The sequence below is a fragment of the Euwallacea similis genome, chromosome 12, assembly GCF_039881205.1.
Source record: "Euwallacea similis isolate ESF13 chromosome 12, ESF131.1, whole genome shotgun sequence".
Classification (NCBI taxonomy): domain Eukaryota; kingdom Metazoa; phylum Arthropoda; class Insecta; order Coleoptera; family Curculionidae; genus Euwallacea; species Euwallacea similis.
The window spans coordinates 4151512-4169172 of record NC_089620.1 but is presented as its reverse complement, the minus strand read 5'-3'; the positions used below and the strand labels follow the sequence as shown (position 1 = coordinate 4169172).

General features: G+C 35.9%; 3 protein-coding genes and 1 non-coding gene across 4 annotated transcripts; 2 read left to right on the top strand and 2 right to left on the bottom strand.

Annotated features, from left to right (window-relative positions):
* The first annotated feature begins 933 nt into the window (after positions 1-933).
* On the top strand, positions 934-5232 carry LOC136412409 (uncharacterized). Its single transcript, XM_066395465.1, has 5 exons — positions 934-1171; positions 1238-2550; positions 2615-3659; positions 3703-4521; positions 4628-5232. The coding sequence occupies exons 1-5, from the start codon at positions 934-936 to the stop codon at positions 5230-5232; spliced, it is 4020 nt and encodes a 1339-aa protein (XP_066251562.1).
* A 75-nt stretch (positions 5233-5307) lies between these two features.
* Positions 5308-6480, bottom strand: LOC136412408 (dihydrolipoyllysine-residue succinyltransferase component of 2-oxoglutarate dehydrogenase complex-like). Its single transcript, XM_066395464.1, has one exon. The coding sequence runs from the start codon at positions 6478-6480 to the stop codon at positions 5308-5310; it is 1173 nt and encodes a 390-aa protein (XP_066251561.1).
* A 6866-nt stretch (positions 6481-13346) lies between these two features.
* Positions 13347-13420, bottom strand: TRNAD-GUC (transfer RNA aspartic acid (anticodon GUC)). Its single transcript has one exon. It is a non-coding gene; the product is annotated as a tRNA-Asp (tRNA).
* Positions 13421-16937: 3517 nt separating this feature from the next.
* Positions 16938-17591, top strand: LOC136412406 (isoprenyl transferase-like). Its single transcript, XM_066395463.1, has one exon. It carries the CDS (start codon positions 16938-16940, stop codon positions 17589-17591), a length of 654 nt encoding a protein of 217 aa, XP_066251560.1.
* The last annotated feature ends 70 nt before the right edge of the window (positions 17592-17661 follow it).

Here is a 17661-nt window from a genome sequence, read left to right as displayed (position 1 = left end):
TTCATCAACTATTCCGTAGTGAAAGCCTCTCTGAACCATGTCTTCTTGAGAAAATTTCATATTGTCTCGCAGGTAATCAAAGGCAAGCTCGTTATTTGTGGAATACACGATATCTGCACTGTAAGCCTCTTTCCTCTCTTCGTCTGTCAAGTTATTCGTAATAAACGCAACAGAAACCCCAAGAGAATTATATAATTTGCTCATCCACTCTGTGTCCCGTTTTGCAAGATAGTCGTTAACAGTTACGACATGTACGCCTTTCCCTTCTAAGGAATTTAGATATGCTGCTAAAGTTGCAACGAGTGTCTTTCCCTCTCCTGTTTTCATTTCTGATATCATGCCATTGTGGAGCACCATTCCACCAATCAGTTGAACATCAAAGTGCCTCATGTTAAGAAACCTTCGAGAGGCTTCACGCACAACTGCAAATGCAGGTACGAGAAGATCATTTAACGTTTTCCCATTTTTCAATTCTCGTTTGAATTCTTCAGTTTTACCAGCAAGCTCCTTATCAGATAAGCTCTGCATTTCTGTTTCTAATGCATTTATTTGCTGAACAATTTTCCTAAAGGATTTTATTATCTTCTTATTTGTTGACCCAAATATCTTTCTTATAAAAAAGAATGACAACGTAAAAATGAAAAATATAAGAATGGCTGTCAAAATTAGCGGAGAATCTAGCATAAACTTAAGTAAAGTCTTATTTAATATGAGATTATATTACTAAATGCAGCCTACAGCAATGACATATTAGATTTGGGGAGTCTTTGGAAAGTCTTTTTTAAATCAAGAATTAAGAGTTTGCCAGGCAATTCCTACCCTCGAAGGCCTTTCTATCAACACATAAAGACTCTATTGCATTATTTTAGGTGTTTGGTAATCTTTAATTCTAGATCAAACAAATTTATAGCAGCCTGTATGAGGTAACTAGTTATGCACGGTAATATCTACCAGCTAAAGGTATTGATGCTATTTTTGCGTCGAGGAGTGCTCTATCAGCACTCTTTTCGCTTAGGTACAGAAATAGAAGAGGCCAGAAAGTTCGATGATTTAGTATTTGAATGTACCCAAGGTAGTAAGAAAGTATACCGTTTTTTGCAGGCTAAACACACACAAGATGAAGATAACAAGAAAATTGGAGTAGGGAACTTACTTACAAAAGATAAAAGTGGTGAGTTTGGATTAGCAAAGTATTTTGTTTCTTACCTAAAGATCAAAAATAATCAAGATTTTGCAGATGGTAACCTGAAAGATTTTATTATCTGTACTAATATCGATTTTGATCTGGATCAAAGCACAGCACGAAACACAGTGAAGAGGTTGAGGGTAAAAACTTTAGGACCAAACGAGGAAATAGAAATTTTAGTTGAAGTAATCGACACTAGTGATGTCTTTTTTAAAGATGGTGGCACTAGATATAAGTTCTCTTATATTCACAATAACATGATTTCAGTAGTGCAACCAGCATTTGAAAGTGCTGTAGAAGAAGCGATGGAAGAATTAGAAGAGGAGATAAAAAAACTCCAAAACAAGCCAGATCAGAACTCAAAAAGGAAATTGGAAAGAAATCAGACATGGCAACGTGAATTTGAACGAATGATGAATGAAGGTAGGTTGGAAGACAATATAAAAGAATTTTTTGATAAGTTAGTATTTGCAGTAAATCAGCCCAATGAAATAAAACTAGCGGATATTATCAAAAGTGAGCTAGGCGAGCAATTTAATGATATTGATAGACAGAATGTTTACGCTCGCTTCCAAGAAAAAATGCTAGATTGGTTGAAAGAAAAAGGGAGACGTTTTCTTACACATGAAGACGGAAGAGAATTCTTTCGCAAGATGAAAGAAGAAATCTTAGGAGGCTTTCGATTTGAGGTGAGAAATCCAGTAGGATCGTTCACTGGAAGGACAGAAGAATTACGAGAACTACACAAATTAATACAAAAAAGTCAAGGTGTAGCCACAGTAATATCACAACTAGTTTCTATCTGTGGTTTGGGAGGAATAGGTAAAACTGAACTAGCCAGAAAATATATTGAAAAGCACAGTAAAGATTATGACAACAATATTATATGGATAAATGCTGCAACCTATGAAACTATAGTGCAGTCTTTTTTCAGATTAGCTAAAGGTCTTTTAGGCATTCCTACAGAAGATAGGGATATTGAATCTATTGTAAGAGATATATATGCTTTTTTTGCCAAGAGAAAAAGTCTCTTTGTTTTCGATAATGCAGAAAAATATAGAAGTGAAGGTCAAGATGCTGGTATTAGTCAATTTTTACCGTCCCACTTTTTATCATCTGATGATAATAAACCTAGTGTTTTGATTACCTCGCGTAATCAAAAGTGGGGAGATATAGAAGTATTAACATTGGGTATATTTAAAGAGTCCATAGACTTCATTAGAAAAGCATTGGATATAAAGGATGGATCACAAGAAAATGAAATAAAGAATTTAGCAGAGACATTACAGCATTTTCCTTTAGCCCTGCAGCAGGCAGTTGCATACATAAAAGAGGGATATAGCATTAAAGAATGTAGGCTTGAGGTTTGAAATCAGTGATTATTTAAAAAGGTATAAAGAGGAAGCAGAAAAATTGCTTGATTTCAAGTTTCCTGAAGACAGCAATGATAGTTACACCGAGACAACTTTTATAACCTGGAGAATTACTATTAATAAAATCAAAGACAACGCAGAGTATGGCCAGCAAGCCAAAGAAATTTTAGATATTATTGCCTATATTGCCTCTGACAATATTCCTGTAGAAATGTTTTTAGGATTAGAACGCAATAGAGAAAAGTTAGGTGATGCTATCCAACTACTTAAGCAATATTCAATGATCAACTCAGGAGAAGAGCAAAATTTAGTCAATATTCACAGGTTAGTACAGCAAGTAATAAGGATAGAGTTAGAAAAACAAGGCAAAAACAAAGTTGTGAAAAAGACTTTTGAATTACTAAAAGAAAGCTTCCCTGACGACAGTGATAAATTAGAAGATTATGCTAAGAAGCGACAATTATTGCCGCACTTAGAAGCGTTTTTATCACATATAGATAATTGGCTAGCAAAAAATCCTTCAGAAAAACAAACAATAGAAAAGGATTATCTTGTGTATTTGTTAATATGGATGAACGATGGATACCATGACTTGGGTAATCCCAGAAGACAAAAGGAGCTGCTTGAACAGGCTTTATCTATCTTTAAGAAATATTATGGGCCTTATAATTTTCAAGTTGCTATAGCGCTGGCAAATCTAGGTATCGCTTATGGGGATCTGGGTAATCATAGGAGACAAAAGGAGTTACTAAAACAGGCTTTACCTATTCTTGAGAAACATTATGGCTCTGACCATTTCCAGGTTGCTATTATACTGACAAACCTAAGCAACGCTTATGGGGGTCTGGGTAACCCTCAGAAAGCAAAAGAGTTACTTGAACGGGCTCTAGCAATTCAAGAGGAACATTATGGGCCTGATCATTCCCAAGTTGCTGTTATATTGACAAACCTCGGTATCATTTATGGGAATTTAGGTAACTATGAAGAAAAAAAGGAGTTGCTTGAACGGGCTTTAGCAATTCAAGAGAAACATTATGAGCCTGATCATTCCCAAGTTGCTAGCACATTAGTAGGTCTAGGTACCTCTTATAGAGCTTTAGGTGATTCTCAGAAAGCAAAAGAGTTACTTGGACGGGCTTTTAGCAATTCAAGAAAAACATTATGGCTCTGATCATTTTCAAATTGCCATTGCATTGATAAACCTCGGTATTGTTTACGGTACCTCAGGTGATCCTCAGAAACAAAGGGAGTTGCTTGAACAGGCTTTACCTATTCTTGAGAAACACTATGGCTCTAATCATTTTCAAGTTGCCATTGCACTGACAAATCTAGGTAATGCTTATGGGGATTCAGGTAATCCTAGTAGGCAAAAGGAGTTGCTTGAACAGGCTTTACCTATTCTTGAAGAATACTATGGTTCTGATCATTTTCAGGTTGCCATTGCATTGGCCAATCTAGGTGATGCCTATGGAAATTTAGGTAATTCTCGGAAAGCAAAAGAGTTGCTTGAACGGGCTTTAGCAATTCAAGAAAAACATTATGGACCTGATCATTTCGAAGTTGCTAGAACATTAGTGAGCTTCGGTACCACTTATAGGACTTTAGGTGATCCTCAGAAAGCAAAAGAGTTGCTTGAACGGGCTTTAGCAATTCAAGAGAAACATTATGGCTCCGATCATTTCCAAGTTGCTATCACATTGACAAACCTAAGTAACGCTCATGGAGATTTAGGCAATCTTCAGAAAGCAAAAGAGTTGCTTGAACGGGCTTTAGCAATTCAAGAGAAACATTATGAGCCTAACCATTTTACAGTTGCTATAATACTAAAAAACCTAGGCGGAACTTATGGAGACTTAGGTGATTCTCAAAAAGCTAAAGAGTTGTTTGAACGGGCTTTACCTATTTTTGAGAAACATTACGGTCCTGATCATCTTGAAGTTGCTAAACTATTGGCAAACCTAAGTATTACCTATGGGGATTTAGTTAACCCTCAGAAAGCAAAGGAGTTGCTTGAGAAGCATCATGTCCATGATTACTTCTAAAGTTGTTGAACTATGGGAAATTCTAGGCCCCGCTTATGGGGCTTCAGGCAGTCCCCAGAAGGCACAAAAATTTCTTGAGCAAGCTTTGCCTGTTTTTGAGAAATATTATGGCCGTGATCATTTTAAAGTTGCTAAAGTACGAGTGAGTCTCGGTAACGCTTACAAGGATTTATGTAACCCTCATAAAGCTAAAGAGCTGCTTGAAAGGGCTCTAGCGATTCAAAAGAAGCATTATGGGCCTGATCATTTTGGAGTTGCTAGAACACTAGCAAATCTAGGTAATGTTTACAGGGATTTAGGTAATCCTCAGAAAGCTAAAGAGTTGTTTGAGAGGGTTTCACCTGTTTTTGAGAAACACTATGGTTCTGGTCATATTCAAGTTGCTAAGCTACTGGTAAGCCACGGTGACACTCATGGGGATTTAGGTGACCATAAGGAAAAAAAGGAGCTGCTTGAACAGGCCTTTCCTATTTTTGAAGAACATTACGGCCATGATCATCCGGAAGTTGCCAAACTACTGGCAGACTTATGTGAAGTTTATGGTACCTTAGGTGACCACAAGAAACAACAGGAGTCGTTTGCACGGGCTGTATCTATCTTTAAGGAACATCAGAGTCCTAATCATTTCTGAAGTTGCTAAACTGCTGGCAGAATTAGACAAAGTTTAGGTTTTGAGCAATACTAGACTAACAACAACTCATTTGAGCTACACTTCCAAAACTAATCTGTTTGGATCTTCTATGTAATTTTTTACCTTAACAAGGAAAGTTACTGCTCCTTTGCCGTCAACTATTCTGTGGTCGTAAGAGAGGGCAATGTACATCATAGGTCTAATTTCAATCGAGTTGCCCACGGCAACTGGCCTGTTTTGTATTGAATGCATTCCAAGTATCCCAGATTGTGGAGGGTTTATTATCGGGGTGGAAAGGAGCGAACCGTATACTCCGCCATTTGAGATGGTAAATGTTGCACCTTCCATTTCTGACACTTGCAGCTTGCCTTCCCGCGCTTTTTTGCCAAGGGCAGCCAAGATCAACTCGATTTCGGCAAATGACATCTGATCAGCACCCCGAATAACTGGCACAACAAGGCCTTTATCGGTACCAACAGCAACGCCTATGTCATAGTAATGTTTATACACGATTTCATCGCCTGAGATTTCAGCGTTAATTTCAGGAATCTCTTTCAGCGCTTGTACTGCTGCTTTTATAAAGAACGACATAAAACCTAGTTTTATTCCATATTTCTTTTCAAAAGTTTCTTTATATTTCGCCCTGAGATCCATGACATTTTTCATGTCAATTTCATTGAACGTGGTCAGTATTGCGGCAGTATTTTGCGACGCCTTCAAACGAGCGGCAATTACTTGCCTTATTTTGCTCATTTTTACTCGTTCCTCTCTTTGCTCTCCACTTACTATACTTTTTGGCAATTCATATTGTTTTATTGCAGGCTGTTCAGCTTTGTTCATGTGGCCTATCACATCTGCTTTTGTTATTCTATCTCCCATGCCAGTTCCTTTGACACTTTTTGCATTAATTGCATTTTCTTCCATAATTTTACGAGCTGATGGAGCATCTTTTTTAGCAGAACTTTCGCTTTTATCTTCTTTTCTCGCTTCCTCTTTTACTTCCCCCACGGAAAGCTTCGCTAACAATTGATCAGGGCTGATTACATCATCTTCCTTTACGAGAAACTCAGTTATCTGTCCTGAAGCTTCTGCAGTTAATTCGAGTGCTGTTTTGTCAGTTTCAATTTCAAAAATCAGATCATCTACTTTTACTGCTTCTCCAATACCCTTCTTTATTTTTACTATACCTTCTGTAACTGATTCACCACCAAGAGTTTTTGGTGCTCTGATTTCTATAATTTTGCTCATAAAACAACTTCCGTATAAAACTTTCTATAGATTTATACATGAAAAGAGACATGTAATAAACTAATAAATTCATTGAGGCTCTTATCATTTAGAAGTGACAAACGGATAACATATTCCCAAATGTCATTCCAGCACGTGACGCTAGGCCATAAAAATTCCTTGACAAGCTTTGCCATCCCCCCTATCATGAAACTGAAGCTATTTATTTATCTTCGCAATCTGTGTAGGTTAATGACAAAAAACTTAGGGTATTTGGCGTCTCATGTTTAATTTTTCGCACTACGTGCATCGCATGTCTTTAAAAATTTCTGGGTTTTTACCTATATAAGCCGAAACGCGCTTACAAAGCGTTTAAGACAGCAAAAAACGTCAAATTGACAAGGGAGAATTTGAATGCTAGCTACTACGGGGTTTCTTTGCCTTTTTTCCTGCTTAGTAAATTTCTTAAACACTTGCGGTGTAGGTTAGTTGCAAGTTAAAAGCAGCTAAATCGCTCTTAATCAAGCGTTTTAGAATAAAAAAAACGCCGATATTTTAGTACATAGTAAATAGCCAACCACCACGGGGCTTCTTTTGCCTTTTTTTTCATTTGGTAAATTTCTTAATGTTTGTGACTAAACGACAACTGTTATCCCGCTACGTGTTAGCGGGATCTAGAGATACCGCGAGTGAATCGCGGTATGACGGTTCGCGGTGGCATGACGATAAGGTTTATACCTTGTCATCCCAGTGCTTGACACTGGGATCTATTTTGCATGTAACTCCAATTGTGTTTTGGCATAAAACGCGACGCGTATTAGACTTATTTGCAAGCAAAGCTTGCTAGATCCCAGTGTCAGCTACTTGGATGACATCATAGGACACTGGGATGACATCATAGGGGCACTGCCGTCATAAAGGAACCAGTGTCAGCTACTTGGATAGGGGACACTAGAATCCAGTAAGCTTATTTATGCATATAAAAGGTTATTATTTTGTAAAGTCAAAGTTGCTTTTGGTTTTAAGTTAAAGTACAATAAATGCAAAGGTTTATATAATGAGTTAAACTGGATCCAAGTAGTCAGCTACTTGAATGACATCAGACAAACAATCGTACACATGCTAGTCAAAATAGGTACCAGAGGAAGCAAGCTTGCAGTTGCCCAGGCTTTGGAAGCAAAACAAAAGTTGCTGGATTCTTTTCCTAACTTATCTATTGAAATTGTTAAAATAAAAACTTCTGGAGATAAGTATGCAAACGCAAATCTCGCTGAAATAGGAGGCAAAGGATTATTCATTAAAGAAATTGAGACTGAATTGCTCGAAAATAATATAGACATGGCAGTTCATTCGCTAAAGGATATGCCTGCGTTTTTCTCAGGGGATTTAACAATTCCTTGTGTTTTAGAAAGGCTAAGTTCATGCGATGCGTTTATTTCTCATAAACACAATAGCCTTGAGTCTTTGCCACAGCAGGCTACTATTGCCACTTCTTCAATAAGAAGAAAAGTTCAGTTGTTAAATGTTAGACCAGATCTAAATATAATATCGCTACGTGGAAATGTAACAACCAGATTGCAAAATCAAAGTTTTGATGGAATAATTCTAGCTGAAGCAGGACTCATAAGATTAGGAAAACATCACTTGATTACAGAGGTATTGCCACCAAAAGTTATGTTAAGTGCAGTGGGGCAGGGGGCGGTTTGTATTCAATGTAGAAGGAATGATGTAAAAATTATCGATCTTTTAGAGAAAATTAATAATAATATGTCTTTTATAAGAGTGAAATCAGAGCGCAGTTTTATGAAGACAGTGAATGGTTCGTGTTTCACACCACTTGCGGCTTTGGCTGAATATGTGAGCGAAAATATGCTACATCTTCGTTGTATGTTAGCAAATGAAAAAGATATATACTTTACTGAGCGCACTTCATTTATAGAAGATGCAGAAGAAATGGGTATGGATGCAGGATTAGAGTTGAAATCAAAATGCTTATAAGCTTACCTAAAATGCGTGGAATCTATCGTTATGACGTCTTAATGTCTAAAGCGACGTGGTTAAACGTCGGTGGACGAACTGATGTGTTATTTAAACCATGTGATATTGAAGATTTAACATACTTGATTAAAAATACTGAACTGCCAATTAGCGTTATTGGTGCAACATCCAACATAATAGTACGAGATAGTGGCATTCGAGGAATAACAGTAAAATTAGGTAAGGAGTTTGCATATATTAAAAGTAAAGGTAACAACTCTATTGTTGCAGGTGGTGCTGCGCTGCTCAGGAACCTTGCTTACTTTGCAGGAGAGCAACAAATTAGTAGACTCGAGTTTCTAGTTGGAATTCCAGGAACAGTTGGTGGCGGAATAGAAATGAATGCAGGTGCGTATGGTAGTGACATCGCAAGCGTTGTACAATCCATAAAAGCAGTGAATCTAGAGGATGGAAACCTATATGAGTTCTCCAGCGAAGAAATGGGGTATTTTTACCGTGGACATAGCCTAAAAGGAAATTGGATTTTTGTTGAAGCTGAGTTTAAAGGAGTAAACTCAGAGTATGAGCTTATATTGCAAAGGTTAAAGGAAATTGTTGAGAGAAAAAATAAAAGCCAGCCAACAAGAGGAAAAACTGCTGGGTGCATATTCAAAAATCCAAAAAACTACCGAGCATGGGAGTTAATTGATAAATCTGGCTGCCTAGGGTTAAATATTGGTGGAGCTAGAATCTCTAAGAAACATTGTAACTTCTTACTCAATTACGATAATGCAACTGCATCTGACTTGGAAAACCTTGGCAACAGAGTAAAAGATGCAGTAAAGGATAAATTTAATGTTGAACTTGAGTGGGAAATAAGGGTTTTGGGTAGCTATTAGATAGTTTTTATAGCTTCTGTATATTCGTTCAGGAGAACGGCAAATAAGGTAAACAAGTAATCTAAAAAAATAATCATAGAGAAACCGTGAGGTAATGTGGTTAATCTTGTAGAACTTTGCAAGAATCTAGAGAGAAAAATAGCAAAGTTATACCAATTCTCATTATTAGTGAATCAAATAAGCGATATTGTAGAGTTATTTAATTGTGGAGTGAGAAAGAAAGGCAATAGTATGGCTTTTTTTCCATTGTTATCTATCTGTTTATTGTGCAGTGGGAATTGGTATTAGCTGAACGGACACTATTGTTATACTATATCTTATATACAATTGTGCAATTATAGACAATGGCAACAAATTTACTAGCAAAATTCAGTGATTTATGATTGATAATTAAAGTTCTTAATTAGTAACCGTTCACACTTAATTCTTCAATCTCACTAATAGAAAGGCCAGTAAACTTGACAATAGTGTTGACATCAACATTGTTAGCCAGCATTGCTTTTGCGACTTCGATTTTTCCTTCGATTTTTCCTTCAATTTTCCCTTCCTCTTTACCGATTTTGATGCCTCTTTCTTCGCCAATTTGGATGCCTTTTTCAGTAGCAAGGTCAAGTCTGTATTCAAGAATGGCTTCTTCTTTCCGTAGATCCATTATTCTTTCTTCATAAGCTACTAAATCTTTTTCATTCCAGCTAAACCTGTCTAATTCATCGTAGGCTAACTTTATTATTGGTGCTTTTTCTGCTATTTTCCTTAAGTCTTCTTCCGTAGTTTCATCTGCATATTTGAAGAAAAATAACCAACGATCCACTATGCTTACTAGCTGTTCTTCCTTATTCTTAGGAAATTTAGGTAGTTCAATAAATACAAATTGAAAATCTTTTAAGTCATGCTCATTGGTTTTCTCATCTCTTATAGTGTGGCTGGATATATAATCAAGCTTATCAGGAAATAAATTACAATTAGAGATAGCAATAAAGAAAACCTTCTTTAAATCAATGTACTTACCAGATTTATCAGCTTGCCTTGAGTAAGCCTTAGCAGCATATAATTGAGCTCGTTTTTCGAAGCCTTTATCGCGAGTAAGCTGCATTTCAATCACATACCTGGCCCCACTAGAATCCCTGCAAAGAACATCAACTATACTTTGTTTATCAGATGCAATTTCAGGATCCATTATAGTACTGAGGAATTCCACTTCTTGTATAGTATTTATCTCAGTAAACCCTAAAATATCATTCAAAAAATGTATGAGAATATTCTTATTTTTTTCAGTGCCAAATATTTTTTTGAAGGTTAAATCCAGCTTAGGGTCGAGAAACTTAGATAAAGCCATAGCCAAAGTGCTTAAAAATATTAATAATTATACACTATTATTAACAATTATTCAACCATATTTTTGAAGATAGCTATGCCGCCGCGGCGCTAACAGGTAGCGGAATGACGAATTACTTAACCGTCATACCGCGATTCATTTGCGGTATCTCGGCATAGATTCCGCTAATTAGTAGCGGAATGACGATTGTGTATCGTGTTTTGCTAAAAATCACAGAATGCAGTCTGGTTACCTTATTAGAAGTTTAGCTTTAACTTTAAATGGACTACTCAACCGTGACAGACTTAGCTAAATTTCTTGGACAATCTGCATCTAACCCTTTTTTTGCTGCAGTAAAGTAAGCAAGGAATTGCATAGCAACACTGTAGATGATTGGAGAGATAAAATTATCAGTGTCTGGAAGTTGCACCACATCTGCGCAAACTCCCCTTAAGAATGGCGCTCCTTGTTTATCACTGAAGGCAATTACTTTGCCTTTTCTTGCAATAATCTCTTGTATATTAGATAGCGTTTTAAAGAATAAATCATCATAAGGGATAATTGCTATAACAAGCACAGTAGAGTCTATTAAAGCAATAGAACCATGCTTCATTTCTCCCGCTGCAATACCAGTTGTATTGATATATGAAAGCTCTTTTATTTTCAATGCGCCTTCCATTGCAACTCCGTATGAACTTCCTCTGCCGATTAAAATAACGTTATTGTGTTCTAATATACTGCCCGATATATGTTGTATTTTCATCACATTCAAAACGTGCTCAACATACTCGGGAATAGAATTGATAGCACTGCTTAGCTGTTTTATTCTCTCTCCACCCAGTATACCTTTTATTTTTCCAAGCTCCACGGCAAAGCATGCTAAAGTTGCAAGTTGCGCAGAAAAGGTTTTTGTTGAAGCAACACCAATTTCTGGCCCAGCAAGAGTATGTAACACAATATCTGAGATCTTTTCAATGCTGCTGCTAAATGTATTAGTTATACTAATGATTGTTTGCTTCTGTGATTTTGCATAACGCAGCGCTTCTATGGTATCTGCAGTTTCACCAGATTGAGAGATGAATAACCCAATACTGTCTTCTTCCAGCTTGACGTTGCTATACCTAAATTCTGATGAGATTTCTAGATATACTCGAACTTGAGCAATACTTTCCAGCCAATACTTTGCTATTAGTCCAGCAAAATAAGATGACCCGCATCCAACTATAGTAATGTAACTCAGCTCAGAAAACAATTTTTTGTTAGCAAATATTACCTCATATTGCTTGTAAAATTGATTTATTGTTTTGTTTAATGCACGCGGTTGCTCAAAAATCTCTTTTAACATGAAGCTAGGGTAATCATTTTTGCTAATTAGAAAATCACTTGGACTACTATTTTCTATACTGCGTTTAACTTGTGTACCATTGTTGTATATACTAACTCCACTAGATTTTATCACTGCAATGTCATCATCTTCCAAATGCGATATTTTTTCCACAAATGCACTTAAAGCATTAGAGTCAGATGCAGCAAACACTGTGTTACAGTTATAGCCTATTGCTAAAGGCAAATTTCTCTTCGCAACAAATAAGGCGTCTGGATATTCTGCAAATAATAAGACCAAGGCAAATGAGCCATGTAAGTTGTTTAAACACTTAAATAGAGAATCAATTGGCGACAATCCTTCATCAAGATATAAGGTTAGCATGTTTGGTATGATCTCTGTGTCAGTGTCAGTATGGAATGACATGCCCCTTTCTTCTAGACCCTTTTTTAGCAGATTGTAATTCTCAATTATGCCGTTATGAGCAACAACAACATTATTTGTACGAATGGGGTGAGCATTTTTAAGGCCTGGGACTCCATGTGTAGCCCAGCGAGTATGTGCTATACCAACTGTACTGTGAGACATCTTGCTGTCATCAACAACTTCACATAACCTTTTGACTTTACCTTCTGATTTTTTGACTTCTATCTCGCCTTCATTATTTATGATTGCTATACCTGAAGAGTCATATCCCCTATATTCCAATTTTTGCAACCCAGTTAGTAAAGTTGGTATTACTGAATCACCGCTACTTACTACACCAAATATTCCGCACACAAATAGATCACCAAACAAACTTTTTTCTAAATATGTTAAGCATTTTTGCCTTTTCTCTTTAATTACTGGTTGATTTATATTCTTTTTATCACTCTTTCGATTTTACCTTTTTAATTGGTTTAGCTGCTACTTTCTGAGCTTCTTTGTTTAAAACTTCAGATATAGCGGACCTTAGGACTTTTATCTCAACTTTTGGTGCTATTTCTATTATAAATTGTGCATTTACTTCATCAACTTTATTAACTTCACCTATTATTCCACCAGAAGTAATGACTGTATCACCACGTTTTATTTGATCTATCATCCTTCTATGTTCTTTTAGTTTTTTTTGTTGTGGGCGAATAATGAGAAAATAAAATACCACAAGTATTAAAATCAATGGAATAAAACTAGTAAAAGATGCATTGATATTCAATGTATTGCTAGTTGCATCTGCTGCAAAAACTTCAGAAATGAACATATTTAATCCTAATTATTAACGATAAAAATAAACCTATTTAAGTATTAATTGCAATACCATACCATGTTAAGTTTGGTGAAAGCATTTCTCAATACCGGTTGCGAATTCTAAGTTATGCTAAAACTAATATGGCGGGAGTGATGAGACTTGAACTCACGACCTCATGCGTGACAGGCATGCGCTCTAACCAACTGAGCTACACCCCCCTAATTTCTTTTTAGCGTTTTCGGGCTTCAACTTTAAAGCTAATAAACATGTTGCCCTTTGTCAATATTTTTTGTTTGCGCTTTGCTGTCTTTTCTATTACTATGTAAATAATTTAATTTCACACATGGCTTGTACAAGTAGTCCCATTAGGGTTATGCCATGGAAGATAAACTATTTGGAGGAATGATATATGACAAATTTGCCTAAAGTCACTGTGCGTGATTTAGCTGAATCTGGTGTACATTTTGGTCACAAAATTAGTCGCTGGAACGCAAAAATGGCTCCATACATATATGGAGTGCATCAAGAAAATCGTATACATATAATTGATTTGCGAAAAACACTACCATTGCTACAGGTGGCCATGAAGGCTTTATATGACGTTGCATTTCAAGGTGGTCGCATTCTATTTGTTGGTACAAAGTTTCAAGCTTTTGATATTATTGCAAGTGAAGCGATTCGTTGTGGTCAATATTACGTGAATCATCGTTGGCTTGGTGGTATGCTTACTAATTGGGGCACTGTTTCTTCTTCGATAAAAACCTTGATGCAATATGAGAAAATATTAAATGACGAGGATAGCATTTTAACAAAGAAAGAATTGGGAAACATTGAAAAGAAAAAGCAAAAGCTTGATAAGGCGCTTGGCGGTATTAGAGAAATGGGAGCAATTCCTGATATCTTATTCATCATTGATACTAATAAAGAGCATATAGCGGTTAAGGAGGCTAAGAAGTTAGGAATTCCAATAGTTGCAATACTTGATACTAATTCTGATCCAGATGGTATTACTTATCTAATACCTGGAAATGATGACTCAAGAAAATCAATAGAACTCTATTGTAAATTAGCTACCGACTCTATATTAGCTGGAATAGAGTCTAGTCTAGCAAAATCTGGAGTTAAGATTGATGATATAAGGGGTGATGAGTTTATTCAAGAAAAAGAAGATGGTATTGTGCAAACTAAAAGGAGACGTAGTAAAGTTTACAAAGAAGAAGAAAGGGAGGTAGTAACAAATGAAGATGAATCCAGATGATATAAGAGAATTACGTGATAGAACAGGGCTTGGCTTAAGTGACTGTAAAAAAGCATTGGAAGAATGTGATGGTGACATCAAGAAAGCCGTTGATAAGTTACGTACAATAGGTCTTGCTAAAGCTGACAAAAAATCTGATAGAATAGCTTCAGATGGGCTCGTTGCTATGTGTTTGACTGAAAATTATGGTGCATTGGTTGAACTCAATTGCGAAACAGATTTTGTTGCAAGGAATGAGAAATTTATAGAGTTAGTTTCAAATTTAGCATCAATTGCTCATCAAGAACGCTGTACTAGCGTTGATGAGTTAAAAAATGCCAAGTATGAAAGCATTGGCACAGTGCAGGAAGCTATTATGAATGGTACATCAGTTCTTGGTGAGAAGCTAGAGTTAAGCAAGCTTTGTTACTTAGAAGCTAAGGATGGAGTTATTGCTGGCTACGTACATGGTGATGTGTGTGGCTTAGGTAAGATTGGTGCTTTAATTGCATTGCAATCATCTGGTGATAAGGCGAAGCTACAAAAAATTGGAAAACAAATAGCTATGCACGTAGTTGCTATGAAGCCTGAAGCTTTGTCTATAGATGATTTAGATCAAATGAAGTTGAAAAATGAACGTTCTATAATTGAAGAGCAAGTGAGGAGCTTAAATAAACCTGAAGAAGTAGCAAAAAAAATAGTAGATGGACGAATGGCTAAGTACTATGAAGAAGTTGTTTTACTGGAGCAAAAATTTATAAAGGATGATAAGATGAAGATTTCTGATTTTATAAAATCAAGCGAGTTGAGTGCTGTTAAACTCTCTAATTACAAGTTACTTGTTTTGGGTGGTGCAAACTAAATGGTAAAAAATGTTTCCCTCAACAAATGAAAAAAGCGAAATAAAATATTCCAGAGTGTTATTTAAAATCTCTGGTGAGGCTTTGATGGGATCAAAGCAATTTGGTCACGATATGGAGACTATAGGTGAGTTATCTAAAGGCATAGTTGAAGTTTGTAATCTTGGAGTTCAGGTATGTATTGTTGTTGGTGGTGGTAATATCTTTCGTGGCACATCTGCGTCTTTAAGTGGTTGTGAAAGAGCAAGCAGTGATTATATTGGAATGCTTGCAACTATAATCAATGCTTTAATTTTACAAAACTTTTTAGAAAAAAATTTAGTAGCTTCGAGGGTATTATCTGCAATACCCATGGCCACTGTATGTGAGCCTTACATAAGAAGGAAAGCTATTCGTCATTTAGAAAAAGGTAGAGTGGTAATTTTTGCAGCAGGCACAGGCAACCCATTTTTTACTACAGATACAGCTGCGGCTTTACGTGCTGTTGAAATGAATTGTGATGTTATTCTAAAGGGTACGCAAGTAAGTGGTGTATACTCCGCTGATCCGAAAAAAAATGAGGATGCTGTAATGTATGATAAGCTTTCTTACACGGATTTGTTGACTCGTGATTTAAAAGTTATGGATGCATCAGCAATTTCACTTGCTCGTGAGAATTCTATTCCCATTATAGTTTTTTCTTTGAAGGGAGAAAAAATAGTCAATATTATTAAGGGTCAAGGTACTTATACTATAGTTTCAGATTGTAAACATTAGGTAATTTATGTTAAATGAAATAAAAACTAAAACAAAGGACAGGATGCTAAAAACTATTCAGTCCTTTCATGATGATATTAAAGGTGTACGCACTGGTAGAGCTAGCGCATCGTTGCTTGATGGTATAGTTGTAAATATCTATGGTGGACATCAAAAGTTAAATCAGGTTGCAGGCGTTTCAGTTATAGATAACAAAACTCTATCAATTAAAGTTTGGGATATCGGTGTTATAGGTGAAGTAAAAAATGCTATATTAAATGCCAACTTGAATTTAAATCCTGTTGTTGAGGGTAATACCATACGTATAGCTCTTCCAGACTTAACACAAGAAACCCGTGAAAAATTAGTGAAATTGTTGCATCAGTTTGCTGAAAATGCACGGATTGCCATTAGAAATATACGTAGAGATATTATAGAAGAAATAGAAAAAATGAAGGAAAATAAAGAAATCTCAGAAGATGATTTTCATGGCACTAAAAAGGAAATACAAAATATTACTGATGATAACATAAAAAAGATTGATGGTGAATTGTCCATCAAAGAAAAGGATATACTGAATCACTAAATGATATGGAGAAAGCTTACATAGCAAATGATGTCATTCCAGTGTTTGACACTGGAATCCAATCTTTACTATACAACTATCTGATGCACTTGTTTGAAATCAAATTTCCTGGATCCCAGTGTCGGAGCACTGGGATGACACCAATTTTGCATTCAAGTATCAACTATTGGTGTCACTATAGTAACTCTCTTCCTGTCATGCAAGTAGCTGACACCTTCCAGGTGTCCATTGAAATCCAAAAAATTTCACTCAAGTCAAAATTAGGTTAAATTTAAATGTTGAATCAAGAATCTTTACCGAAACATTTAGCAATTATTATGGATGGTAATGGTAGATGGGCGAACAATCAAGGAAAGGTAAAAATTGATGGTTATAAAAAGGGCAGTGAAGTTGCATACGATATTGCCAAGTATTGTACGGACCTAACCATACCCTACTTAACTTTGTATGCATTCTCTATGGAGAATTGGCTTAGACCTAAAAACGAAACTGACTGTCTATTTGATTTATTTTACTCTGTCTTAACTAATGAAGATAAAGTCAATTTCATTTGCAACTGTAACATTAAGTTGAATTTTATTGGCAATTTAAGTCTGTTATCCAGTAAAATATTGGATCAAATTAAAAAAGCAGAAGAAATGACACATAAGAACGATGGTTTATTACTCACTGTGGCAGTCAGTTACGGAGCAAAGCAAGAAATTACACAAGCTATAAGCAATATTATAAAAGAAAATATTGCTTATGTATCAGAAGAGGAATTTGAAAAATTTCTGTATACTAAAGATCTGCCAAAATTGGATTTATTAATTCGCACTGGCGGCGAAAAAAGGTTAAGCAACTTTTTATTATGGCAAGCAGCTTATGCTGAATTGTATTTTTGTGATACTTTGTGGCCTGATTTTTCTTGTCAAGATTTGAGCAAAGCATTAGAAGATTATACAAAAAGAGAGAAGAAATATGGTAGATAATAATTTTATAGTTAGAATGTTGTCTTCAATAGTAATATTATTCATATTTTCTTTTGCTACATATTTCAGT